The 27,950-nt window shown below is 49.0% G+C and overlaps 1 protein-coding gene across 3 annotated transcripts; it reads left to right on the top strand.

Moving 5' to 3' along the window:
* The first annotated feature begins 485 nt into the window (after window positions 1–485).
* On the top strand, window positions 486–21,953 carry LOC309524661 (uncharacterized protein). Of its 3 annotated transcripts, none has more exons than XM_082209509.1 (6): window positions 486–1,055; window positions 10,496–10,526; window positions 11,405–11,517; window positions 13,297–13,365; window positions 17,711–17,827; window positions 19,467–21,953. In XM_082209509.1, the coding sequence occupies exons 3-6, from the start codon at window positions 11,484–11,486 to the stop codon at window positions 21,737–21,739; spliced, it is 2,493 nt and encodes an 830-aa protein (XP_082065635.1). In that variant the 5' UTR covers window positions 486–1,055; window positions 10,496–10,526; window positions 11,405–11,483; the 3' UTR covers window positions 21,740–21,953. The 3 variants fall into 3 exon arrangements, with proteins under 3 accessions (XP_082065635.1, XP_082065634.1, XP_082065636.1); XM_082209508.1 differs by having other exon boundaries at window positions 488–1,055; window positions 13,294–13,365; XM_082209510.1 differs by lacking the exons at window positions 486–1,055; window positions 10,496–10,526; window positions 11,405–11,517 and adding an exon at window positions 11,561–11,689.
* Window positions 21,954–27,950: the final 5,997 nt, after the last annotated feature.

The raw sequence follows: 27,950 nt of genomic DNA, 5'->3' as shown, positions 1-27,950 counted from the left end.
AGCTACTGAAGGTAATGGGACCTTTTATATGCCCAGCTGTCCTTTGTCAACAACAAACTGTTGCTGTTTTTTGTGTTGAATTTATGCTATATGGTAATTTATGGGCCTAATAGGTATCTAAAGCCGTCTGCACATAACAGATAGGAGCCTACACAACACAAAACACTGTTGCTGTATGTAAGTTTTATTTTATTTGTTTTTTATCTTATATTTTGGAAATGTACATCCAGGGTTTTTTCCCTTTAATTTTTTTGGGTCCCCCCAAGAGAGTGGGGCCCTAAGCTATAACTTGTTTAGCTTATACGTAAATCTGGCACTGGTAGGAGGGTTTTATGAGAGTCATAAAACGCAGGCACACAGGAATGGGTGCATTTTAGCCAAACGTTAAATGCAATTAATATTGAGACATTAAAAAAAACCCAACTAGAACACCAAAATCTACACCCTGGGTCTCCGACTCTCACATCACCAGCCAGCAGCCCCAGCACTGCAGCTGGAGACAGAGCCGCTGGCGACGGGTCCCCCTGAGCCTCTCCATCCATCCCTCTGGCCAGATCTTCCAAGCCAGTCCGGAGAGGAGGCTCCGTCCTCAGCAGCCACCAGAGGGCTCTGGGTATGGCTTGGGGAAGAGAGAAAAACGCGGCTCTTTCTCTCTCGCGCTCTCTCTGCGTGTTTCCTCCGGGCGTTGCGCTTCCTGGGTGACTCGGATGCAGCTGAGAAGCGGGCCGGATCAGCTGCTCTGGCGCCCCAGCCGGAGTCGATGCCCGCGGGAGACCTGCCTGCCCTAGACGGGACGCCTCCCTTGCCATTGCCCGGCCAAGGTGGGAAGGTCTCCGGCTCGCAAGGAGAGCCGATCCGGGGCTGAGGTTGGAGGGTTGTCAGGAAGCTGAAGGCAAAAGACTGGGGAGGGTGGGGGGCGGTGGCTGCGTCTCATCCTGCTGCCTTGATCGCCTGCGCGCCTCGGAGCTGCAGCCTGCGCGAACCTCCCAAAGCTGTGCGCGCCCTCGCTTGACACGGAATTGGCCACCCCGGGAGATGCTCCCGTTCACAAGCAGGTTGGTGAAAGAAGAAGGGGTGACCCCGCCCCATCCCCGCCCCACACTTTCCACGGGGGGATCTACTATGCGATGAAAAATTCTCGGCTGCCATCAGGCAAGGGCTTGCTGTTCACTGGTGGCGCATGAGGGCATGCTTTCGTTTACTGATTTTTTAAAAAAATAAATAGTGTTTCTTCATACAATGCAAGCTCTGCCGCTTGATCTACGGAGAAGGCAGTTAACACGTGTAAATGATAAAGCTGCCTGACGGAATAAGAATGGGGTCGCTGTAACAAACCAGTGAACCCGGGAAGGGAGCAAAACCCAGGCAGAATTAGAAACAGCAACTGTCCCAATTTTCATAGGCGCCGACTCCATGGGGCTTGAGGGGGCCCGAGCCCCCTCAAAAATTCGTTTGGGGGGGCTCAGCCCCCCCAATAATCTCGGGCGGCGGTGGGCGCGCCCGCGGCTTTTATAGGGCGCCCAGCGCGCACCAGCTCGATAACGGGCACCGGCGCGGCGGGGGGCGGGGGGCGGCCGGCCTGTCTCCTTGGCAACCCCATTGAGCAGCGCCGGCTCCCCAGGGAGGACCATCCCCCCGCGCCGCCGATCGCCAACACCGCCGACGCTGTGGCTGCCCGAGCCCGAGCCTGAGCCCGAGCCCTACCCGAAGCCCGAGCCCGAGCCTGAGCCCGAGCCCGTCAGTCAGTCAGTCAGGAAGGAAGGAGAAATGGGGAGGGAGACGAGGGAGGAAAATTGCGCGCAGGGTGAAGAAAGGAGAAGGGCGAACGAGACGAGCTTCCAACCCAAAAAAGGGCTGGAAGACTGGGAGGATGAAGGATCGGGAAAGAAAGCGACGCCTTCCCCGCCCGCGACGTCGCCCGCTTGTCATTGGCAGCGCAGCGGGCGCCCAGAGGGGCTGGGCACCGGCGCAGGGCTGCTCCACAGCCGCGGAGGACAGCTGCGCGGCTAGCAAGGTGCGCCGCGTAGAGCGCGGCCCTTGTGTGGCCCGGTGGCCAGGCAAGCTCGGGCGGGGACCCCCATGCGAATCTAAGACGGGAGAAGAGGGCAGAGCAAAGGGGGTCCCTTCCCCAACCTCCGGCTCTGAGACTTCCCTGCGCCCCAGAAAAGCGAAAGGATTTTCTCTTCTTCTTTTTTTATAAATATTTTATTAAGTTTTCAAATACAAAGTTAGAAACATACACTGAAGAAAAAAGTAAAAGAACAAGAAAAAGAAAAAAAGAAAAGGAAGAAAAGAAAACCAACCATGCAACACATTTTTTATATAACTAACTGGACTTCCTCGCATCTCCCTTACCCTGCATTCTTTATAATAAAGATATCAGCAAATTATTACCTTGTTTCGTACCTTATTTTGTACTTTTCAAATACTATACCTCTAAATTTAACATACTTTTCATCAGTTACTTATATCTTAAATTAAACATAGTATTACCTTAGATTTTGACCTTTTCTTACTTAAAATATAATTTCCTGTTTCCCAAATCTAATTGCTGAAGCTATAGTTTCCGAATCGTGTAAATTTTTAACATTCATACAACTTATATTGTTTTTGTAAATAGTCCTTAAATTTTTTCCAGTCCTCTTCCGTTGTTTCTTCTCCCAAATCTCGGATTCTGCCAGTCATTTCAGCCAGTGTGGGAAAATGATTGCTTGTACATAAGAGCATGAGCAGAGTTCTTATTATTGCAGAGTGATTTTACAGCACGAGATATTGTTAAGAGCATGATGAGCGCGTGAACACCTCATGCTAGACTAATGATTGGCTCACGTAGCATAACACTCTCTTTGTCTGTGTGGGCAAGGGCAAGGTTGCATTCCTTTGATTGTTACTTTTGAGTACCAGACAGAACAAGCGCTGTGCTGGAGGAGAGAGGATGATCTTATTTTCACTGCGCACAATAAACATTGCATGGCTAAAGCCAAAGCTTTTTCTTCAAGTCATCTTGGTGTGAGACTGATTTTCTTACTGATGTCGAGCTGGTTCTCGACAATTGGTACCCCGTGTGACTACCTTCGGACTCCACGTTGTTTCTCATCGTTCAGCGCTCACCACACGTCTTTCATCCGCTATGGATCCCGGTGAGTGCTCCCTTGGTACCCCGTGTATGTGATTCTGGACTACGTTAAGGACTTATCAGCACTTATCTTGCCCGGCAAGGGCTGCAGACGCGTCGTTCATCCACCTAGTGGATCCCTGGTGAGTGCTCCCGACCCCCCCCCCTTTCTTTTGCCATTATGGGGCAGTCTCTCTCTCCACCACAGAAAAAGTTTTTTGAAGACCTTAAATTTCTCTTGGCCAGCAACAGCCTCATTGTCTCAGATGCTGATATCGTGTCTCTTATAGAAGCATTGGATATTCACTGTCCCTGGTTTCCTCAGCATGGGAATTATAGTTTAAAAGACTGGGAAAGGATAGGACAATTTTTCCAAAACCATCCTCAGATTGATGTCAGAGTTTTGCATGCCTGGTCTGAAGTTTACACAGCAATGTCCAGTTTGACTCCAGCCAATCTCCTTTTGGCTGCAGCATCTGTTTCTTTGCCTGCCGACTTTCCCTTGATATATCCAGCATTGCCGCCTTCTGCTGTATATGCCCCACCAAAGGCTCCTGTCGTCCCTCCTCTGCATTCTTCGCATTCCACACCCCCCATTTACACTCCTCTCCAAGAAGAGATTCTTTGTACTGCAGCTCCGTTGCTGCCTTTTGATTCTGATACTCCAAATCTCTTTCCTGAGATTGCTCCTGCACCCCCAGCCCCCGTCATGCTGACCCAAACCAATGTTCTCGATGGGCTGACGGGAGGAGGCAATTTTCTTACCATTGCCCAACAGTTGGCCCTTGATCCTATGTATTGGGCAGCCACCACAGCCTCAGCCCAAGAGACTTTGGCCTCTGTCCCTGATGACAAGACTGAGCACAATGGCCGATGGGGAAGCGTCAGACAGGGCCCTACAAAGCCCTATGGACAATTTGTTGATCGCTTGTATAATACCTTCAAGCGGCAAGTTCAGGACCTGGCAGCACAAGAACCGATTGTACGCCAGCTTGTGTTTGATAATGCAAATGAGCACTGTAAGCAAGCACTGAGCCTTCTAATGGCAACATCAAATATAGCCATTGCTGATATGCTTAAAGCCTGCCAGTCAGTGGGCACTGCTAGCCACGGCCTGCTAGCCACGGCCTTGTCCTCCGCCGTGTCCCAAAATCCTGCAAAGGATAAAACCTGTTGGCTTGACAGTGGCTAAGGAAAAAAATCCAGCGGACTTTACCCATTACGTACCTGGGACACAAGCTGACAGCATCTGCAGCCATTCCAGTTACGCCTCAACTACAGTTTCCTGGTTATCTTAGATTGGTGGATTTACAACAAATTCTTGGACAGCTGAATTGGATAAAGAGTTATTTGGACCTGCCCACCTCCACTTTGTCTCCACTATTTTCTGCCCTTAAAGGACACAAGAATCCAGCGGACAAGATCACAATCACCTCTGCAATGGAAGAGGCTCTTCCACAGCTGTTCCAGTGTTTCCTGGCACGCTGAAAGGCCATCTTCATCACTACTGCATTGGCCCCCTTTTCCCTGGGAAGCCACTTCAACCACCAAACATCATTACAGTTTTGCTGCCTCTTGTTTGGGAAGTGAGCCTGGCTTTGAAAGATGTCCTTGCTGGACTGGCATCGCTTGGGTTTTGCCTCCTAATAGCAACCATCCCATCTGTGTCACCACGCTTCATTGGGCTTGGACTTTTGACTCAGCAGCACAAGGAGCAATACATGAGACTTATTTACAGCAAATGGGCTCCTGTATCTGCAGAAATGGTTGTGTGACTTCTTCTGGATTGTGGTTTTTACATGCCAATAATCGAGCCATGAAATATCACACAGGTTGCTCGGAAGTGGCCTTTGGACTAATTTACCATTCTCATCCTTATTGGCATCACTTGGATTTTACCCCCCAGATTTTTTTCTCCTCCTCCCTCAGGAGTCCTGCCTTATGATGTGGTCCCCTGAGCATGTACAGAGGGTTGTCTTCGAACTATTGTGGACTCTTGGCAAGGGAGGGGTGAGGGGACTTTAGTGTGTTTCAGTTGTTTCATTTTTGTGCTTTGGCATGGTTCCTGGACAGAAAGCAAGTTGCAATATGGTTCTTTAGCAAGGCCTACGAAGACAATGGGCTCTGTTCTCGACCTTGTTGCAATCTTTTTAGTTACAGCAAGCGGAATGTGCTTGGCTAGTGCCTTATAGCTGCTGAGAAAAATGATTTTAAAAAGCTTCTCAAAGCTTTTAACCTTTTTTTTTTTTGGTGGTGGTATTCTAGCATTCCAGTAAATGCTTCATTTAAGATTAGCAATAATATGAAGGACAATCGTATAAGTTTATCACCTGTGTTTTGTTGCTTGCAGAAATAGTGTCTTATTGTTTTCGTTTTAATCATAATAGCAAAAAAAAATTAGGTCATTATCCATATTGTAATTGGACCTATGAGTATGTTAATGAATCTTCTTGTTTTCTTAATGTTACAACTATGAGTGATAGGCCAAAAGTCTCAGTTAATAATGTCACAACCTACATGACTTATGAACAACAGGCTGCGTGTAGAGATTTTTATGCTTGGTTGGACTGGATGAGAAAGAGCAGTAAATCTGCATATTTGCTTCAATCTGATTTAGGGTTATTCTGTGGCAAATTGGACCGAAGCTTTGTTTTTAATTCTATCATCTTTGTTTTAAAAATAATTAACAAAAAAACAAAAAAAAAAGTCAGAAATGAGAGAAGTTGCTTTATAAATTTTTTATGCTTTAAATGTAATCTTTGCCTCTAAAGGTGGAATTTATGTCTTAATTCATTTTCATTGTTGTATGTATATAACTGATCAATCAACCAATATTTCTGCTATTATTGATTATATGGAACAAATGATAACCCATAATCCTTTGAATCCACCTGAAGGTTTTGATCCATGGGACTGGTTATTTTCTTGGTTACCTAATGGAGTATGGTTAAGAAAAATATTATTGATTGTAATTGCATGTATTGTTGGTTTTATTTACAAGGGGAATTTATGTTGCAAAATATAAACGCTTAGGTAATGGGAATGCGATTTTGATTAAGGGTCCCTCTTATAAACAAGAAAAGAGGGCATGTGGGAAAATGATTGCTTGTACATAAGAGCATGAGCAGAGTTCTTATTATTGCAGAGTGATTTTACAGCACGAGATATTGTTAAGAGCATGATGAGCGCGTGAACACCTCATGCTAGACTAATGATTGGCTCACGTAGCATAACACTCTCTTTGTCTGTGTGGGCAAGGGCAAGGTTGCATTCCTTTGATTGTTACTTTTGAGTACCAGGCAGAGCAAGTGCAGTGCTGGAGGAGAGAGGATGATCTTATTTTCACTGCGCACAATAAACATTGCATGGCTAAAGCCAAAGCTTTTTCTTCAAGTCATCTTGGTGTGAGACTGATTTTCTTACTGATGTCGAGCTGGTTCTCGACAAGCCAGTTCCATGTAGTCCATCAATTGCGTCTGCCACTCTTCCAGTGTGGGCAAATCTTGTGTCTTCCAATATTTTGCGATAAGTATTCTTGCTGCTGTAGTTGCATACATAAAGAAAGTTCTATCCTTCTTTAACACTTTCTGGCCAACAATGCCCAAGAGGAAGGCCTCTGGTTTCTTGGGAAAGGTATACTTAAATACCTTTTTTAACTCATTATAGATCATTTCCCAGAAGGCCTTCACTTTTGGAAAAGTCCACCAGAGGTGAAAGAATGTCCCTTCAGCCTCCTTACATTTCCAACATTTATTATCAGACTGGTGATATATTTTTGCAAGCTTGACTGGGGTCATGTACCACCTATAAATCATTTTCATAATATTTTCCTTCAAGGCATTACATGCCGTGAATTTCATTCCGGTGGTCCATAACCTTTCCCAGTCCTCAAACATGATGTTATACCCAATATCCTGAGCCCATTTTATCATGGCTGATTTGACTGTCTCATCCTGAGTGATTTTCTCTTCAACCTGCCCTCCATCCTCTTGCAGAAAACTCTTTGCCTGCCCTGCCCGTATCTCGTTTTTGCTTTTTAATTCCACACACGCACCCTTCGGACTTCGTGGCAATCGGGCGCGCGGGTGCGTTTCCTAAGAGAGTGAGGACCCCCGCCTCCTCCCCACCTGCTCCCTCTCCAGCCAGCCAGCCGCGCGCCCTAGCCAGAGAGCCCCGGCTGTCCCCGTCGCGCAATCAGCTGGATCTCCCTTCAGCAGGCCATGCTCACAACTCGGCCCAGGGACCCCCAGCAGCGGATCTCCGGCTCAGCTGAAGAATACGGCAACAAGCCCCCTCCTCCCCAATCGCTCTGCCGAAATACGCTCCAAAACCCCCCAGATAGGCCGCCGGCCGCCAAGTCTAGTGGCGCCCTGAGCGAGGGTCTATCCCCAACACCGCCACCTCGAACTGCGTTCTCCCGGCTACCCGAGCGAACCAGCGGCAGGACCCCGGTATGGGCCCCCCCAATATTTTTTATAAGTCGGCGCCCCTGCCAATTTTCTTGCATAAAAAGAGTTTGTAGTACTTTTTTGTATTGTATGTGTCTTTAGTTGACCTATTGCCTTGTTAATCATTTGCATTGCAAAGCGCCATGAATGCATTATTATTATTAAATTAACTTTGTATACCACCCTATGTCCGCAGGTCTCAGGGCAGTTCACAACATAAAATCACAATCTAAAACCACAAATACATTATGTTCTAGAATAAACAAAGACTAAGGGCACTTCCACTGTCATTATTTTGCCAGGGAATTTGGGTTTGCGCAATTAAAGCGGATTCAAGCTCTGGCGTGGGAAACCTTTGGCCTGTTGCATGTTTTGCTGGACTACAACTCCCATCCCCCGCAGCAAGCATGGCCAATGATGATGGGAGTTGTAGTTCAGCAACAGCTGGCAGGCAGGCCAAAGGCTGCCTACACTGCCTCTGCACAACTAATCTTTAGAAGAGTTTGGATTTTATATCCTGCTTTATCACTACCCGAAGGAGTCTCAAAGCGGCTAACATTCTCCTTTCCCTTCCTCCCCCACAACAAACACTCTGTGAGGTGAGTGGGGCTGAGAGACTTCAGAGAAGTGTGACTGGCCCAAGGTCACCCAGCAGCTGCATGTGGAGCTCAGTGCAGACCAGTCACCACGTAAACTTTGGGATGAATGCTGAATAAATTATTATGGCATAAACTTTCATGGGCTGTATTTCAGGTTCTCAGTTGCATGAAGAGTAATCCTACATATTTGTGTAGGTTATAAACGGAGGACAGTATATAGACAGTGGTATTTGCATTATGAAAAGTGGCCATCCGCCCTACTCTGGTTAACACTTCATGTATCTGAGAAAGTGGACTGTATGCAATGCACAGAAGCTTATGTCATAATTTGCTTATGCCATTTGTTTAAGAGGGCAATCCTATGTCAAGATCAGCCAGGATGAGCAGCTATTCAAAGCTCACAATTCAAAGTGTTGGTGCTGACCTTTAAAGCCCTGAATGACCTCGGCCTAGTATACCTAAAGGACCGTCTCCACCCCATCCTTCAGCCCCAGACACTGAGGTCCAGCTCCAAGGGCCTTCTGATGGTTCCCCCGCTGCGAGAAGCCAAGTTACAAGGAACCAGACAGAGGGCCTTCTCAGTAGTGGCACCCACCCTGTGGAACACCCTCCCTTCAGATGTGAAGGAAATAAACTATCTGACTTTCAGAAGACCTCTGAAGGCAGCCCTGTTCAGAGAAGTTGTTAATGTCTGGTGTTTTATTGTGCTTTTGATTCTGTTGGGAGCCACCCAGAGTAGCTGGGGAAATCCAGCCAGATGGTCAGGTTATAAATAATAGATTATTATTATTATTATTGCCAAGGATGCAGCAGATCTCTGGCTCAACCAGAGTTAAGTCTCCAACACCAACTCAGTGTAATTTGCTCAGCTCACCAAGTCCCCCAAAATGGGTGCTTTATGGATGGAACAGGGCGAGAGACAGAGGACCCAGGCTGCATCCTAAGATTTTTCCGCTTAATCAGGTGGCCTGACCACCCAGCACAGAATACTATTTTAAAGGCTTGTTTCCTCTTACGCAGAGCAGCAACAGAAGCCCTGCTGCCAAACAGGGTTTGGATCTGGTGCACCTTAACTTACTCCACCGGCTTTCAAGGTGCCACAAGATTTTCGCGTTCATTTTCTACAACAGACTAAAGGGGCTGCCAGACAGGTGCTTATTGCAGGATGGGTGCTGCCCAGGCATGCAAGTGTTTCACGGCATCTGTGTGACCTTGGCAGCATCGATATGCCAGCGTGTGTCGCTGATTTAATTTTGATTCCTGCAGAAAGATCCGGTAAGCCACGGTGGCTGGTTCTCGTTGGAACTGACGGGGTGGAAGGCAGGGAGCCCAACACTAGGGGGAGACAGAGTCAACAGCAGGCAGCCAAGTAGTAGAAGAAGAAGAGTTTGGATTTGGTATCCCGCTTTATCACTATCCTAAGGAGTCTCAAAGCGGCTAACATTCTCCTTTCCCTTCCTCCCCCACAACAAACACTCTGTGAGGTGAGTGGGGCTGAGAGAGTTCCAAGAAGTGTGACTGGCCCAAGGTCACCCAGCAGCTGCATGTGGAGGAGCGGGGAATCGAACCCGGTTCCCCAGATGACGAGTCTACCGCTCTTAACCACTACACCACACTGGCTCTCCATCCTCTTCCCTACTGAAGAGCAACTCTTGAGCTCGATGGAGAGGAAGAAGATGCTGACTTCTTCCTTTGAACGGTTAGAAGGAAGAACGCTGGCAGACGATAGACTTAGGTTGGTGGGTCACCCTCATGGACCAAACACCACTGCCAATAAGTTAAAAAGAAAATATACCCTGAGCCATTTGTGATATCTGAGGGACCCATCTGAGTTAATAAGCCCCTGTCTGGAAGCATTCAAATGTGGTCACCCCTCTGGAAACTGTCAAATACCTACAAGCTATCAAGAAAAGAACCCCCGTCACCAGGCATCTAAAGGCCAAGGTGGGTGGAACAAGGTTGCCCTCCCAGGAAGGGAGTTCATCAGTATTTGTGTGGTGTTGCCATTCTGTGATGGTGGGGCCAGAGAGACTAAAAGCTTGTGGCCTTCTGGATATTGCTGGACTCCAGCTCCCAGCAGCCCCAGCCCACACAGGAATTATGGGAGTTGTAGTCCCAGGGTGTGGTCCAAGGGGCACCACCACCTTGCTGAGGCTAAGCAGGCCTGGGTCTGGTCCGTGGCTGGAAAGGAGAACACCTGGGTACCACATGTAGTGTGATTTGGGTCCCGTGATGGAAGAAACCTAGGATATAAGTGTAAGAGGGAAAATGTCCCTTTATTTATACCCAGTCTGTTGCATACTAACCTTCCTTTCTTTCTGATTTTTCACTAGGCACCACAAAGAGCCAATCCCTGATACTCAGGTAGGTGTGCAGTCCTGGTTTATAGTTCAGGCAGACATAACCAAAACCCAGGTTACACAGAGACTTGGGTCGCCAGCTGTTTTTGAACTACAAATCCCATCATCCCCAGCTAGGAAGACCAGTGGTCAGGGATGGTGGGAACTGTAGTCCGAAAACAACCAGAGACCCAAGTTTGGGAAACCCTGCAGTGAAATGTCTTCAATGCGCTAAATGCACCCCAAGTTTATCCTGGCAGGAATGAGTCACTTGAACTCTGAAAATGCCTATTGCTTTTCTGGAAGGTGTGTGGATGTGCGTAAAAACTAGTCTATGGTACAAAGGTAACATTTAAATGTGTTGCTCCGCCCACTTTGGCCTCTGGCCCAGCCCACCTCTGGCATGTGGCCCTTGGAGAGCTGCCCAGAGGGAAATATGGCCCTCAGGTTGAAAATGGTCCCCCGAACCTGCCATGTGGAAGAAAACATTAAGAGCATGCATTCAAATGTTTGCCACAATGAGCAGGTCTTATCTTAGGGTTGTTTTTCCCCTGCAGAAGAGTTTGGATTTGATATCCCGCTTTATCACTACCCGAAGGAGTCTCAAAACGGCTAACATTCTCCTTTCCCTTCCTCCCCCACAACAAACACTCTGTGAGGTGAGTGGGGCTGAGAGACTTCAGAGAAGTGTGACTGGCCCAAGGTCACCCAGCAGCTGCATGTGGAGGAGCGGAGACGCGAACCCGGTTCACCAGATTACGAGTCAACCGCTCTTAACCACTACACCACACTGGCTCTCAAAGTCAACGTCATTCACACCTGGGCAGAAATGTGCATTTCAAATTGAGCAGGCAGGTTTTCCTCCAGGGCTAGCTTGATGGATGGGCAAACTTCTCCTTACAGATGCGAGAGGCCTCCGAGACCAAAGGTGCGCTTCGCAGGAGAGCAGGGCCTCGCCACCTGAGCCCTCTGTTGGAATATCATGCAGGAGAATTATGAGACGCTAATCTCTCTGGGTAAGGATTCCAGCGGTGCCAGTGAGGCAATTCTGGACCCTGGAACACGAGGACCTTCTCCCTTTAGACAACCACGTGCATTACCTTCCACAATTGACATTTTCCTTATTCTGTCACCGCCATTCCATTCTTTACAACTCCTTCTACATTCCTGTCATGTCAGAGAGAAAAGGTAAATAAATAAAAAAAAGTAGCCACACTTGGATTTTTAAAAGAAACAGCCTGCGAGACAGCCTGTTTTTATTTTTATGATTATTGCTGTAATATATTACTGTAATATAAGGGACTGGCAGTGAAAGCCTATCGGTCTCTACTACGCCCCAAAGAACTCCGTGGGCAAGGGTGAATAGGAAGCGGCCTTTATCTCAAGTCAAGCTATTGACCCATCTAGTTCAGTACAGTGGTACCTCGGGTTACGTATGCTTCAGGTTACAGACTCTGCTAATCCAGAAATAGTACCTCGGGTTAAGAACTTTGCTTCAGGATGAGAACAGAAATTGTGCTCCAGCGGCACGGCAGCAGCAGGAGGCCCCATTAGCTAAAGTGATGCTTCAGGTTAAGAACAGTTTCCGGTTAAGAACGTACCTCCAGAACGAATTAAGTACTTAACCTGAGGTACCACTGTATTGCCTACACTGATTGGCAGGGCTCTCCAGGGTCTTAAATTGTCATTTGGTTAGCGGAATAGCAGAACTTTTGGCGGATAAGTAGATTCCGTAAAGACACAGATGGCAGAAAATGTATTGAGTAGAGATTTACTAAGGCATCCATCTTACCGTTTGTTGCTAGCTCCCTAGCAAGGCAAAACTGAGCTCCTTTAGAGCAAATCCAGTTTCAGCAGTCAAAAAAAAAAATCACACCGGCTGAATATAAATGACAAAATGAAAGTAAGAACATGATGGTACAAGAATGAAGAGTATGTGAGCTCCCCAGCAGGCAGTTGATGTAGACTGTCTCTGGGGCAAACATGCTTGAAGTTTGGAGATAGTGCAGTAGAAAAACCATCAGCTGTGCCCTCTCTGTGCCCTCCAGAACACTTGAGAACCTTTGAAAGCAGAATGTACCAGAATGTTCTGGTGGCTTCTGCACTTAGAAAATATATTCCCTGACGCATTTATAATAATAATAATAATAATAATAATAATAATAATTTATTTGCACCCCACCCATCTGACTGGGTTTCCCCAGCCACTCTGGGTGGCTTCCAACAAAGATTAAAAATACATCAAAATGGCTATCTTCAAATGTCTTCTAAACATCAGGTAGTTCTTTATTTCCTTGACATCTGATGGGAGAGCGTTCCACAGGGTAGGCGCCACTACCAAGAAGACCCTCTGCCTGGTTCCCTGTAGCTTTGCTTTTCGCAGTGAGGGAACCGCCAGAAGGCCCTCTGAGCTGGACCTCAATGTCTGGGCTGAACGATGGGGGTGGAGACGCTCCTTCAGGTATACCGGGCCGAGGCCATTTAGGGCTTTAAAGCTCAACACCAACACTTTGAATTGTGCTCGGAAATGTACTGGGAGCCAATGTATCTCTTTCAAGACCTGTGTTATGTGGTCTTGGCGGCTACCCCCAGTCTAGCTACCACATTCTGGATTAGCGTAACCCAGCCACTACAGAAGGTAGGGAGGAGAGTGTTGCTGCAGTGAAGAGGGTTTGCACTGGGAGAACGCTTTAGCGTGGGGAAAGTTAGCCAGCGGCATCTCAATGCTCAAAGCCCAACGACCCGGCCAGCCTGCCTTGTGTTCTGACGGCATCCTCTCATCTTCTTGTTAGCAGAAGAGATGGCCATCAGCCTTCCCCGGATCACTGCGCTGGCCGACTCGCATCGCAGAGGACTGGCGTCAGGTGAGTCCCATGCAGTAAACATTGTGCTCTATGAGAAAAAACAACAACAACAATGGAAATTATTTGCTGTATCAACCCACATTCTGCACTCAGAAAAAAATTCTGCCGACTGAATCAGGGGCAGTGATGCTTCTGAACACCAGATGCTGGAAACCCCAGGAAGGGAGAGGGCTCATGCGATCAGATCCTGCTGGTGGGCTTCTCATAAGCATCTGGTGGGCCGCTGTGGGAACCGGATGCTGGACTAGTCGGGCCATTGGCCTGATCCAGCAGGACTCCTCTTACGTTCTGACCTTGGGGTAAGCCCCAGCGAATTCGGTTGGATTGACTTCTGAGTAGATACAGTTAGGGTTGCCCCATAAGTTGGTGGCTCTCATAACAGCATAGTCTGGCTGTGAGCTTCTGAGAAGACCTGCATATGATTGCACTGCAAGTGTCACTTGAGCAAACATGCAAAGGAAGGTAACCAAGCAAGAAAGAGAGATGGCGCCCTGTTCAGGGTACTGAAGTGCCAGGTAGGGATGCGGGTGGCGCTGTGGTCTTGGGCTTGCCGATCAGAAGGCCGGTGGTTCAAATCCCCGCAACAATGGTAAGCTCCCATTGCTTGGTCCCAGCTCCTGCCAACCTAGCAGTTCGAAAGCATGCCAGTGCAAGTAGATAAATAGATCAGTGTTTCCCAACCGGTGTTCCGCGGCACACTAGTGTGCCGCGAGATGTTGCCTGGTGTGCCGTGGGAGGGAGGCGGGCGAGTCGGGCGGCGAGAGGCGGGGCGGCGGCGGTGAGGAGAGGCCGCCCAGCGCAGGGCTCTCTCCGTCTGGCTGCCTGCGTGGCGCTGACGTCACGGGGCTGTAACATGACAGCCCTGCGACTCGAGGCATGTGGGGCTGCAGGAGGGTGGGGGCGGGGCTTTCACCCTGCTCAGCCTCCTCTCTGACAGGGCAGATTATATGCTTCCTGCTCACTTTAGGGTAGAAAAGGAGATGGTGACAAAGGTAATTAGCGTCCCGTTCCCTCCGCCTGCCTAGTTGCTCTCAAGTGCCGGGAAGCACCATTGCCCAAGGAGCAGATTCCCCCACGCACTGCAAAAGCGACAACAAGCTGCGGGGCTCAGACAGCCCTCCACTGCCCCTTTCACTACACGGCTTCCGGCTTCCGTGGGGCTGGAGGGAAGGGTTTGTTTGTTTGTTTTTAAGTGAAGGGGAGATCGTAGGCGGAAGTGTCGCGGATCCCATGCCTCACATTTGCAGAAACGAGTCCCTCTCTCGAGCTTCCCTATCAGTCCGCAGCCTGCTTCCTCTCGGCTATTATTTTCCCCAGACGAGATGCAAAGAGACCCGTTTCTCTTCCTCTGTGTAGGGCTCTGGGGCAGAAGTCCAGTGAGCAGGGGGGCCCTGGGGTACAGCCAGCCAGAATCACCACATTTCGAAGGAAGTCCAGTACTGTAATGCACACGACCGTCTAAAGCCGGCGTGGAAAACCACTAAATCCAGAGTTTCACGTGTACCGTCAAGCGCACTATTCCTAGTGAATCTTAAGCCCTTTTCGAGCGCTCTGTAAACGAGTTAACTAAACCAGTGGGAGGAGACTGCGGGGGTGAGCCCCTAAGCCCCGCCCCCCGTCGTCACGCCTCTTGCCCTCCACGTGCTGCTGTTTGAAGCTGGGCGTTTCCCTGCGTTCTTTTTAGTACGTTGATTTCTCCAGGGTTGCAAAACGCGTGCTGAAATATAAAACCCCAATATATATATGTATGGGGGTGGGGTGGGGAACCCAAGCAACCAGTGAAGAAATGCCAAAGCAGCTCTCTAAGCTGAGAATGGGCAGCAGATGAGGTTCAATGTAAGCATAAAGCGATGCGTTCTGGAAAGCCTTCACATATGCAGTGGCAGGTCCTGAACTGGCAGTGATTTTCCAAGGAAAGATCTTGCGGTCATGGTTGCTCGCTCAATGAAAGCATTTACATCAAAGCTGAATGCACACCATTAAAGCACATTTAATGCTACAGTTCCCGGCGCTCTTAACCAACATCAACTCCCAAGATTCTTGGGAGGGGGGAAAGTGCTTAAAATGTGTTTTAAGTGCGTGATGTGGGCGCAGTCTCAGTGTGCACACGGCGCGGGGGGGGGGAGGGAGAGGCAAATTTAATGAGAAGGCTGTTAAAGAGAACTGGAAAAGGTGTAGGAAGTTATACACAACAATAATGCAGCTTTAGAAGAAGAAGATATGAATAGCATATAAGACTACTTAATAAAGAAGAAAAGAATGTATAGAGAGAATCATCTCCTTCACAGGACTCATAATTTGATTAAGTTATGTCAGTGTAACGTGCCCCACATAGGCACACGCGGGGCGGCGAGCGAGCTCCCTTCCACATCCCATCGCCGCTCGCTTCGGCCGGCCTACTGGGCTGTCGCAGGCGGAAGGCCTGCGCATGCGCGAGGTTTTCGCGCCTTCGGGATTCCCTTCACGCCTTCCTCCTCCCGGGGCCTTGAGAGCGCGGGAAGCGGCAGCGCGAGACCGGCCGTTGAGCCTGGCAGGTATTGCGCTTGCCAAGGCAGTCATGCAGATCATCCTTTATTATCCTTTTTAAAAGTTGCATGTGGGATTGTGGCATTGTGCAAAATGCATGAATAAATCTTTCATGGAAACGGGCAGTGACACAAATCCGTAGTCATCCAGGAGGTTCTGTAAAGCAGGCAGCAGTTGGGCTTGTTTGGGCGGACAGTCTCTTCCCATACTATGAAAGAAAATGGATAGTCAGCACAAGGAAAGCCAAGGCCAGGTGAAATAAGGATCACCTGGGAAATACAGAGAACTGGACTATCAGGAAATTATTGAAATCCTAATCACAAAGAGTTTGAACAGTGTCCCACATAACCTTTGTGGAGCTTTAAATAGATTTTATTTTATTTTATTTATTGCAATGCATTGCATTGCAAACCACTCTGTGGGGATTTCTTTATCCCGAAAGGCAGCCTAAATACTTTAATAAATAATAAATCAATTCATTATAAATGAAATCATCCTTTATTATCCTTTTTAAAAGTTGCATGTGGGATTGTGGCATTGTGCAAAATGCATGAATAAATCTTTCATGGAAATGGGCAGTGACATAAATCCGTAGTCATCCAGGAGGTTCTGTAAAGCAGGCAGCAGTTGGGCTTGTTTGGGCAGACAGTCTCTTCCCATACTATGAAAGAAAATGGATAGTCAGCACAAGGAAAGCCAAGGCCAGGTGAAATAAGGATCACCTGGGAAATACAGAGAACTGGACTATCAGGAAATTATTGAAATCCTAATCACAAAGAGTTTGAACAGTGTCCCACATAACCTTTGTGGAGCTTTAAATAAATTTTATTTTATTTTATTTTATTTATTGCAATGCATTGCATTGCAAACCACTCTGTGGGGATTTCTTTATCCCGAAAGGCAGCCTAAATACTTTAATAAATAATAAATCAATTCATTATAAATGAAATTGAATTTAGATTCACAGTATAAGCACAATTTAAATCAGACTCATGCCAGCTACATTACTGCCCTGGAGATGTTTGGGTTGAAAGGCAGAATACTAATTCAATTAACAACGCCAACAACAACCTTTTTACAGGCATATGTCAAGGGCTCAGCACCTCCTTTTAAGTATTTGAATCCGTTACGTTTACATGGATATTTCCCCAGCTTCTAATAACATTTGCTCTCTTCTCTCATAGGATTTTCTCATAGGGTTTACTTTCTTTGTGTTTATTTGATTCCTATTAAAGAGAATTACTTTATATATAGTCAATATAGGCGCAGAGTTAATTTTTTAAACATTTTCTAATGGTGGTGTGCCTCGAGATTTTTTTCATGAAACAAGTGTGCCTTTGCCCAAAAAAGGTTGGGAGACACTGAAATAGATACCATGGTGGCGGGAAGGTAAACAGCATTTCCGGGTGCTCTGGCTTCCGTCACAGTGTCCCGTTGCGTCAGAAGTGGTTTAGTCCTGCTGGCCACGTGACCCGGAAAGCTGTCTGTGGACAAACACCAGCTCCCTCGGTCTGAAAGTGAGATGAGCGCCACAACTTCATAGTCACCCTTGACTGGACTTAATCCATCCAGGGGTACCTTTACCTTTTAAGGAGTCTCAAAGTGGCTAACATTCTCCTTTCCCTTCCTCCCCTACAACAAACACTCTGTGAGGTGAGTAGGGCTGAGAGACGTCAGAGAAGTGTGACTGGCCCAAGGTCACCCAGCAGCTGCATGTGGAGGAGCAGAGATGCGAGCCCAGTTCACCAGATTACGAGTCTACCACTCTTAACCACTACCTTTTTACCTTTACTGAAGTGCCCCTTCGTTTTCTCATCAGCTGGATTTCCACTTTCCAAACCTGACCTGCTCTCCTGGATGGACCGAGGGGAAGACCCATGGGTTCCAGATTTTCAGGAGCCGGAGGGAAGGGAGATGCCAAGTGAGACTAGCCCAGGTGAGGAACCAGCATTTTTTAAAAATGGAATTGAACTTCAGAACTCAAAGGTAGCCGTCCTCAACCAGACTAGTGGTCTATCCTGTCTGGGAATCATAGAATTGTAGAGTTGGAAGGGACCACGAGGGTCATCCAACCTTTTGCAATGCAGGAATCCTTTTACCCAATGTGGGGCTTGAACCCACAACCAGTGGCGTAGCGTGGGGGGGTGCAGGGGGGGGCCGGCCGCACCGGGCGCAACATCTGGGGGTTAGGGTTAGGGGGCGCAAATCCACGGGTTAGGGGGCGCAAATCCACGGGTTAGGGGGCGCAAATTACTTGCCTTGCCCCGGGTGCTGACAACCCACGCTACGCCACTGCCCACAACCCTGAGATTAAGAGTCTCATGCTCTACCGACTGAGCTATTCCAGCTAGGTCCAACCTGAACGACGTGGTGCGATAAGTTGTGTCCCTTTCAGGCACTTATAGCGTATCCAGGACTGATTCTCATCTACATGTTCAACACTCAATTACTCTGTTGGTTATCAAGTGGTGACTTGCATGTGTGAATGAGCCATTGCAGATCAAATACCAGACAGAGAGATCCCCATCCCCCCCACAACTCTTCCCATTCTGGAGATGCCAGTCATTCAGGGCTAAGTTATTAACTTGTCGGGAGCTGCTGTTGAAGTTGCAAAACGATGTGAGCATAGATCTTTGGGAGCTTTTTGGTAAAAGTTGTAAAACAATGAACCACTCGATGGCGCAGTGGAGAACTTTTGAAATAACGATGGGATATTAGCTCTGCCCAAGGCATGATGAAAGCATTGGCTGGGAAAAGATAGACATAACACTTTACAAGGACAGGAAGGAATACCACGGATGGAATAATTGTCACACACAGGAGGAATAAAGATACAGCTTCACCTATAAGTTTATAAATCATTAAATATGTCAAGATGAATGGATGTCGTTAATACTGCAGTTGTTAAATAAAAGGTAAAGGTAAAGGACCCCTGACAGTTAAGTCCAATCACAAACAACTCTGGGGTTGCGGCGCTCATCTCGCTTTATTGGCCAAGGGAGCCGACGTTTGTCTGCAGACAATATTTCTGGGTTATTTGGCCAGCATGACTAAGCCGCTTCTGGTGAAACCAGAGCAGCACACGGAAATGCCATTTACCTTCCTGCCAGAGTGGTACCTATTTATCTACTTGCACTGGCGTGCTTTCGAACTGCTAGGTTGGCGGGAGCTGGGACCGAACAACGGGAGCTCACCCCGTTATGGGGATTCGAACCGCCAACCTTCCGACTGCCAAGCCCTAGGCTCAGTGATTTATACCACAGCACCACCCACAGTTGTTAAATAAGGGGTGGTTATTTTGAATGGAATGTAATTGAGAGGAATAAGATCTTGGAACGCAGAAACGAAGTAAATTATCAATTCTAGCACGTGGGAGGCCACCTAAATTATATAATTTGGCATTTGAATGACTGGGATTAGTAGTTGTATTGTAATTTGGCATTGTTATAGTGAGACTACCATGAATTATTGTAATTGAAAATTAATAAAAATTATTGTCAAAAAAACAGCGACAGTTAAGTTGTGGTGAAAGGTGTACCACAGAAGGCAGCTCACATTTGCTTCATTTGTCTTAGGTGACGAGCTGAGCAGGAAGAATGAGGATACCCATCAGCAAGAGGCTTTGAGCAAGACAGACCTGCAGACAGAGAACACCTTGGACGGAAGTCCAGTAGAGGCAGAGAGCCAGCCAGAAGGGAGACCGAGGCGCACGGAAGCAGCAGAAGGAAAGGCAGAGAAGGAAAAGCAGGCGGTGAGCGCTTCTAAACTCCTGCTGCCCTCTGGGAAGCCACAAGGGACCAAGAGGGGCCACCACTGCCCTGAGTGCGGCAAAAGCTTCAGCCAAAAGTCCAACCTCCTCAGACACCAGAGGCTTCACTTGGACGAAAGGCCCCACAAGTGCGACGGGTGTGAGAAGAGCTTCTCCGAGGCCGAGGCCCTGGCCAAGCACCGGAAGTGCCACGCGGGCGACAAGCCGTACAAGTGCGAGGACTGCGGGAAGAGCTTCAGCTGGACCTCTCACCTGGAGCGGCACCGGAGGGTCCACACCGGGGAGAAGCCCTACGCCTGCAAGGAGTGCGGGAAGGCCTTCAGCGTCGGGTCGCACCTGGAGCGGCACCGGCGGATCCACACCGGCGAGAAGCCGTACCAGTGCAAAGACTGCGGGAAGAGCTTCACCGTCAGCTCCACCCTGGCGCAACACCAGAGGACCCACGCGAACGACAAGCCCTACCAGTGTGGGGATTGCGGGAAGGGCTTCAACCTCAGCGCCAACCTGGCCGCTCACCAGAGGAAGCACCTGGGCCAGAAGCCGTACGAGTGCCCTGACTGCGGGAAGAGCTTCAGCTTCACGTCCCACCTTGAGAGGCACCAGAGGATTCACACGGGGGAGAGGCCCTATCAGTGCACCGACTGTGGGAAGAGCTTCAGCCGCAGCTCCCACCTCTACCGGCACCAGCGGATCCACACGGGCGAGAAGCCACGGCAGTGCGCCGACTGCGGCAAGAGCTTCTACCTCAGCGCGGCCGCCCTCCATCACCTCGGGACGTCCCCAGCAGGGGGCCGGGATCCCACCAAATGCTCCGACTGCAGCCGCAAACGGGCCGCCCCCAACCCGCCCTCCCCACCACCACCGCCTGTCTCGCCGCCGGTTTGCAGCGAGAAGCCTCACAAGTGCGCAGACTGCGGGAAAGGCTTTGGCCAGAGTTCGTCGCTGGTGAAGCACCAGAGGATCCACACGGGAGAGAGGCCTTACCAGTGCCCGGAGTGCGGGAAAAAGTTCAGCTGGTGCTCGGCCCTCATCAAGCACAAGAGGATCCACACGGGCGAGAAGCCGTACCGGTGCGAAGAGTGTGGGAAGGCTTTCAGCGTCAGCTCGCACCTGGAGAGGCACCAGCGCGTGCACTCGCCCGACAGGCCCCACAAGTGCGGCGAGTGCGGGAAGACCTACGGGGAGCTGGTGTCTCTGGTCAAGCACCAGAAATCCCACGCGGCCAAGAGCAAGCGTTATGGGTGCGCCGACTGCGGGAAGAGCTTCAGCTGGAGCTCGCACTTGGAGAGGCACCGGAGGATCCACACGGGGGAGAAGCCTTACGCCTGCGGGGATTGCGGGAAGAGCTTCAGCGTCAGCTCCCACCTGGACCGGCACCGGAGGATCCACACGGGGGAGAAGCCCTACTGCTGCAACGAGTGCGGGAAGAGCTTCAGCGTCAGCTCCACCCTCCTGCAGCACCAGAGGACCCACTCGAGCGGGAAGCCCCACAAGTGCAAGGAGTGCGGGAAGCGCTTTGTGGCCGGCGCCCAGCTGCTGACCCACCAGCGGACCCACCGGGGCGAGAAGCCCTACGAGTGCACCACCTGCGGCAAGAGCTTCGGCTTCGTCTCCCACCTAGAGAGGCACCGGAGGGTCCACACAGGGGAGAAGCCGTACCAGTGCCCCGTGTGTGGGAAATGCTTCAGCCGCAGCTCCCACCGCAACCGCCACCAGCGCACGCACACAGCCAACCGGCCCCCCAAGGGAGGGGCGCGGGGAGGGGCCGAGGGTGGGAAAGGGGGCTCTAAGCGCTACAAGGAGCCGGCTCCGAGTGTTCCTGAGCCCGCTCTCTCTATCATGCCGCCCTGGTGGGGCGAGGGAGACAGGAACAGCAACCCGCCAGCAGCCCCCACGTGGCCCGAGGTCCCAACTCCCTTCCAGAGCCCCGTCCCTAATGCCGTCCATCCTGGGGGTCTGCAGGGCTGGGGCGTGAAGGGGTTCTTGCCCCCAGATACATGGAGACTGGGGGAAAGTAGCTCGGGCTGGGCATCCACCCTTGCCCAAGATGGTTGGCCGCAACTTCCCCCCACCTCCTAACTGGGCGATGGACCTCAGCTTCCAGATCTGTTTTTGCTTGCGGGGTGAGGCGGGAGAGGAAGTATTCATCTTTCCTCCACCACTGCCCCTCAGCTGATGCTGCAAAAGAACAAGGTAACAGCTCTGCTGGGACGGTAGCATTTCAGAAGGGGTGTTTGTGGGCGTGGAGGAAAGACGACTGGAGCACTTCTTCACATTAAAGAAGAAAACAAAACTCCTGCATGTAGACAGCTAGCGTTTTGGAAGAGGAGGAGGAATCGCAAGGGGGAAGCTCTGGGGAACCTGCTTGTGGGCCTCCCATACAGGCCTCTTCTTATGGGGTTTCCATGTTCTGAGAGGGCTGGATTCGACCACTCGGTTGTGCTAGTGGAAGCCAGCACAATCAGAACACAGAGCCCCCTAGATCTCACAGTGGCCAACCAGATGAATTAATCCAGCTAGGGCAACCGGGGCTTTGTCCCCACACAACTCCCCAAAGCAGCTGGCGGGTGGGTTGGGGGTGTCAGGAGAGCCCCCAGAACAGCACACAGCTGGGGAGGGGGGGAAGGAAAGAGGAATTGGTTCCACCTGGCAAGCAGAAACACGATTGTGACAGCACGACGCTGAGTGCCACACAGTTTCTTCGATGGAAGGTGTGGCAAATCCTGTGTCCAGAGCTGGACCAAGACATTTTGCTGCCCGAGGCAGAGGAGAAGAGGATGGCGCCATCTCAACCGGGAGCTGAGCGTCACTTGAGAGCAGCAGGGGTGCAGGGCAGGCCACATGATGCACACAGCTCTTCCCCCAGCAGTTAGTTACACAGCTAGGGAACTTGGAAGAAACAGCAGTGGGGCTGCTGCCTGCCTCCCCACCCACTTTCAGCATCTACCTCCTTACACTTTGCCCAACGGTAGGACCTGCATCTCTCCATAATGAGGCGATACAATCCCAGGTGGACTGTATACCATGGCCTTTTTTCCCCCTGAGCGGCTGAACTGGCTCACAAAGCCAGTTGTTGGGAACGGGCCTAGAGGTTTGCAATGAACAGAGCAGAGGAGGAATGCATATTCCCATCCAGGCATACCTCTGTTCTTGCAGGCATCACAGAGATGGTGTTTTATGTACTTTATTGGAGGTACAGTGGTGCCTCGCAAGACGAAAAGAATCCGTTCTGTGATTCTCTTCGTCTAGCGGTTTTTTCGTCTTGCGAAGCAAGCCCATTGACGGATTAGCGGATTAGCGCTATTAGCGGCTTTTAGTGGCTTATCTGCTGATCGGATCAGCTGATAAGCGGCTTAGCAGCTTAGAAAAAGGGGAGGAAAGGGAAAAAAACCAGCAGGAACTCGCAAGACATTGTCGTCTTGCGAAGCAAGCCCATAGGAAATTTGTTTTGCGAAGCACCTCCAAAACGGAAAACTCTTTCGTCTAGCGAGTTTTCCGTCTTGCGAGGCATTCGTCTTGCGGGGCACCACTGTACATAGAATCATAGAATTGTATAGTTGGAAGGGACCCGCCAGATCATCTAGTCCAACCGCCTGCGATGCAGGAATCTCAACTAAAGCAACCATGACAGATGCCCATCCAATCTCTGCTTGAAAATCTCCAAGGAAGGAGAGTCCGCTACCTCTCGTGGGAGTCTGTTCTACTGTTGAACCGTGCTTACCGTCAGAAAGGTCTTCCTGATGTTTAATCCGAGTCTCCTTTCTTGTAACTTGAAGCCATTGGTTCGAGTCCTACCCTCCAGAGCAGGAGAAAGCAAGCTTGCTCCATGTGACAGCCCTTCAGATATTATAGACACAGGTGGCGCTGTGGGTTAAACCACAGAGTCTAGGACTTGCCAATCAGAAGGTTGGCGGTTTGAATCCCCATGAAGGGGTGAGCTCCCATTGCTCGGTCCCTGCTCCTGCCACCCTAGCAGTTCAAAAGCACGTCAAAGTGCAAGTACCTTCCGGCGGGAAGGTAAACAGCGTTTCCGTGTGCTGCTCTGGTTCGCCAGAAGCGGCTTAGTCATGCTGGCCACATGACCCGGAACCTGTACGCCGGCTCCCTCGGCCAATAAAGCGAGATGAGCGCCACAACCCCAGAGTTGGCCACGACTGGACCTAATGGCCAGGGGTCCCTTTACCTTTACTTTTATCATATCTACTCTCATTCTCCTCTTTTCCTGACTAAACATACCCGAGAAGCTCCTTCAAGCGCTTAGCTTCCAGACCCTTGATCATCTTGGTTGCCCTCCTCTGGACACGTTCCAGCTTGTTAACATCCTTCTTAATTTGTGGTGCCCAGAACTGGACCCAGTATTCCATGTGTAGTCTGATCAAGGCAGAATAGAGTGGTGCTATTACGCTGGACACTATACTTCTGCTGATGCAAAGGAGGTGCAAGGTGCATTGTATGGTATCTAGGGGAAGTACTGGGTGATGGGCCAGTCTGACCAAGTTCTGCGGAAGCAAGGGGTGCTGCTTGAGAGTAAGAAAGAAGCATGGGATTAAGTCTAGAAATGGGGCCCAGCGATGGCAGTGGTTCTCTGGGGCAAGTCACCTTTCACGTGAGCATGCAGCCCGAAAAGATCTATATCTTGATGTCCCTCTGTAGCATGTTGGAGGCTATGGAAGAGATGAGAGAGCATTACCTTTCCAAACGCCGCAAGGGGAAGGGGTCCACGACAGAGTTGACCTTGAATCCAAAATTCCCACATCCATGCATGACCCTGAATCGCCAGATCCCCACTGTGAGGCTCTTGATCCCAGGGTCATAGGTTTGAGCTCTACATTGGGTGAAAGATCCCCACATTGCAGGGAGCTGGCCCCTTCCAACTCTACAATTCCATGATTCTATATACAGTGGTACTTCGGGTTACAGACGCTTCAGGTTACAGACTTCGCTAACCCAGAAATAGTACCTCGGGTTAAGAACTTTGCTTCAGGATGAGAACAGAAATCGCGCCCCATTAGCTAAAGTGTTCTTCAGGTTAAGAACAGTTTCAGGTTAAGAACGGACCTCTGGAACGAATTAAGTTCTTAACCCGAGGTACCACTGTAATCAGCATTGGGGCTGCCTTAGTGGGAAACCAACCTTGTCCGTTGATGTCCCTTGATTGATCTAAACCTCCCCTTGCCATCAGTTCCTAACAATAAAGCCTCCCAGGACCCAGCTGAGAAGTCCAGCTCATAGCAAATATATAATATAGAATATATATCCTAGAGGAGTGTCTTTCTGCATAACCAGTTCATTCCACAAATCAGGTCTTTTCTTGGCCCAGCATTCAAAGGATGGGGTTTGAGCAAATGCTTAAAAGAGTCTAGTCTCTTAGGGAATAAGCCCATTTCCTCTCTCCCTCCCCTCATTCTGAAAAGTGTATATTCTTCCACCTTGGGCACTTCATTAAATCCTAGCTAATCACAGGATTGCCACTGACCTGCAAAAGGCTAGCCAGCTCCTGTGCCTTTAATAACAGCCTGAGAGGAAGGAATTGGCAGGTGCTGCAAATTTTCAGTGTGGCCATAAACACCAGACATCGGTCTGCTGCTTAAAGGGGTAGCTATAGAGTTTGTTTGGAAAGATGGAGTCCTCTATAGAAGGCACCCCCAACCTGTGTCCCTCCAGATGTTTTGGCCTACAACTCCCATGATCCCTAGCTAACAGGGCCAGTGGTCAGGGAATGATGGGAATTGTAGTCCAAAACACCTGGAGGGCCGGAGGTTGGGGATGCCTGCTCTATAGGGTAAGAGACAGGCCTGAAACATGTGATTGTGATAATGGCAGGCCCTGACCGTGTGCAAAAAACCATGTCCTTTGTGCTGAGCAGCCACTGCTCATTGTCCACATGACACCTGGACTTTTTAATAGGGCTAAATAAAAAAGGTAAAGCGCCCCTGAACGGTTAAGTCCAGTGAAAGGCGACTATGGGGTTGTGGTGCTCATCTCGCTTTCAGGCTTAGGGAGCCGGCGTTTGTCCACAGACAGCTTTCTGGGTCATGTGGCCAGCAGGAGTAAACCGCTTCTGGCACAACGGGACACCATGACAAGCCAGAGTGCACAGAAATGTAATTTACCTTCCCGCCGCAGCGGTACCTATTTATCTACTTGCACTGGCGTGCTTTCGAATTGCTAGGTTGGCAGGAGCTGGGACCAAGCCATGGGAGCTCACCCTGTAATGGGGATTCGAACTGCTGATAGCTAAATAAAGAGATGCTCAGAGCCATGAATTGGATTGCAATTGCATTGCAAGGAGTTGGGTGACATGATCCTCAGGGCGCCTTCCAACTCTACAATTCTATGATCAACCAGAGGCCGTAGGGATGGGGAAGGGCAGCTTTAGAGTACTTAAGCACCACAGGCACTAGAATCTCTTTGGAGGTAAATAACCCAGGACCCAAGAGGTTTAGGCTTAAATCTCAGTTACAGACTCACTGGATAGCCTTGGGCCAGTTACAATCTTTTAGACTCAGTTCCCCATCTGTAAAATGGAAATCAGGGCAACTTACCTCAAGAAGAAGAAATTTCCTGGGCAGGACTATCCTCTCTGCCTTTCATCCACTTCTTCCAGTTTTCCCTCTTCTGTCCAATTTAGGAAATGATGCTAGAGCAATCACTCTAGCATTTGCTGCTAAGCAGATGCTGCTAAGACCTACTATGCCTCAATGATGTCAGCAAAGAAATCTTATGGCAACAGTTGTTGTTTTTTGGGTTGGTGGAGGGGGTAATGAAACCCCCAACATTCAGACCAGATCTTTTGCTTTCTCAGTTGTGCTTCCTTTGCTCGGTACCACCCTTGCTTCTTCTTATTTTCTATTTTTAAGTTATTGTGGGGAAATCGCAATGCAACAGTTGTCTGAAAGGAACTCGCTTTATTTGGAATTCAGCACTACAGAAGTTTTTTTTTAAATCACTATTACAATTATTAAACTATATGCTATTATTATTATAATTATAATTATAATTATTCTATTATGATATATAGGTGAACCTCAATAAAGGAAGAAAACATCCTTGAAACTGTGAAAACCCTCCTGCTTTTGTTTGGTTTTGTTTGGCCAGGCTTCTAACAGCTTGCTAACAGGTGGAAATAAGGGAGATGGAATGTTTCTCTGCCACTGCTTCCCCATACCAGGGGAAACTTCCCCTGTTGAACTTCTGTTGGTTAACTCTTAAAGGCACAGAGACCTCCCAGATGACAAAATAGCCTGGTTTTCGATCAGATGTGTTCCTTTGTGAGGGGAGGAGTGCCTATAGTTGGGGGCGCGAGAGATCTAGAATGGAAAACATTGTGAAAGGGAGTTCCCCCGCCCAGTGGTCCTGATCCACCCCTGCCACTGCTTTTAAAATAAATTAACAGGGCCACCCCACTATGCATGTGTAATCCTATGCCTCTCTCAGGTGAGAGAATCTGAGGTGGTTCAATGGAAGAGGGACATGACACCGTTAGTTCTTCAGGTATTAAAACTGTATCTTATTGCTTTAAGCTTGGCAGTGACCCCGTGTACTTGGGTTGTAATATTGCAGAGTGTGAGTGGTTTATGTACGAGTTGCTGACAAATATAATGCTTGAGGCAGTGGGTGTTTCTAGTGGTTGTGTGAAACAGATGACAAAATTGCATGTATGCTGTGTTGATTGAAATTTTGAATTCTACCACCTAGTATTTGTGTTCTCTGAATTTATTTATGTTATGGCTATGGGTGTGGGGTTTCCTTCCCCCCCCCCATGTATTTTGTTACGAGAATCATTTGATACGGGTTTATTGTACTTACAGTGTGGCGCAGTGGTTAGAGTGCTGGAATAGGTTCTGGAAGAAAGACGGGATATAAAATGTAATAGAGAGCGCGCGCATATAAATTGCTTTGAGAACTTTTGGATAGTAAAACAGTCGACAAAACGGAAATAAGAAACAAGTAAGAAAGCCTAAATGCCCGGGAGCGGGGTCATTTCCTACAGATAACTTGGCCTGTGTAAATAGGATAGAGAAATTCTCTACAACAGCGGTTCTCAAAGGGTGTGGCAGAAAGATTCAAGGACAAAGAGACATTTAAACATTTTAGTGTTGCGTGGTATCAGAATAATTTATTTGCAGAATATGGATGGATACCCTTGTCAAAACGAGAGCAAGAGCATCAAGCGATACTCTTACAAATCACAAACGATGTCTCTCTCTCCCCCCCCCCAATGAATTTCTATTAAAAAAAAAATATCGGCGCAGCGCAGAGAAAAAAAAGTTTGAGAACCACTCTGTTC

The sequence above is a fragment of the Podarcis vaucheri genome, assembly GCF_965113315.1.
Source record: "Podarcis vaucheri genome assembly, chromosome: 2".
NCBI classification, from domain to species: domain Eukaryota; kingdom Metazoa; phylum Chordata; class Lepidosauria; order Squamata; family Lacertidae; genus Podarcis; species Podarcis vaucheri.
The sequence above is the reverse complement of the archived record's forward strand: the minus strand, read 5'-3'. Positions and strand labels throughout refer to the sequence as shown.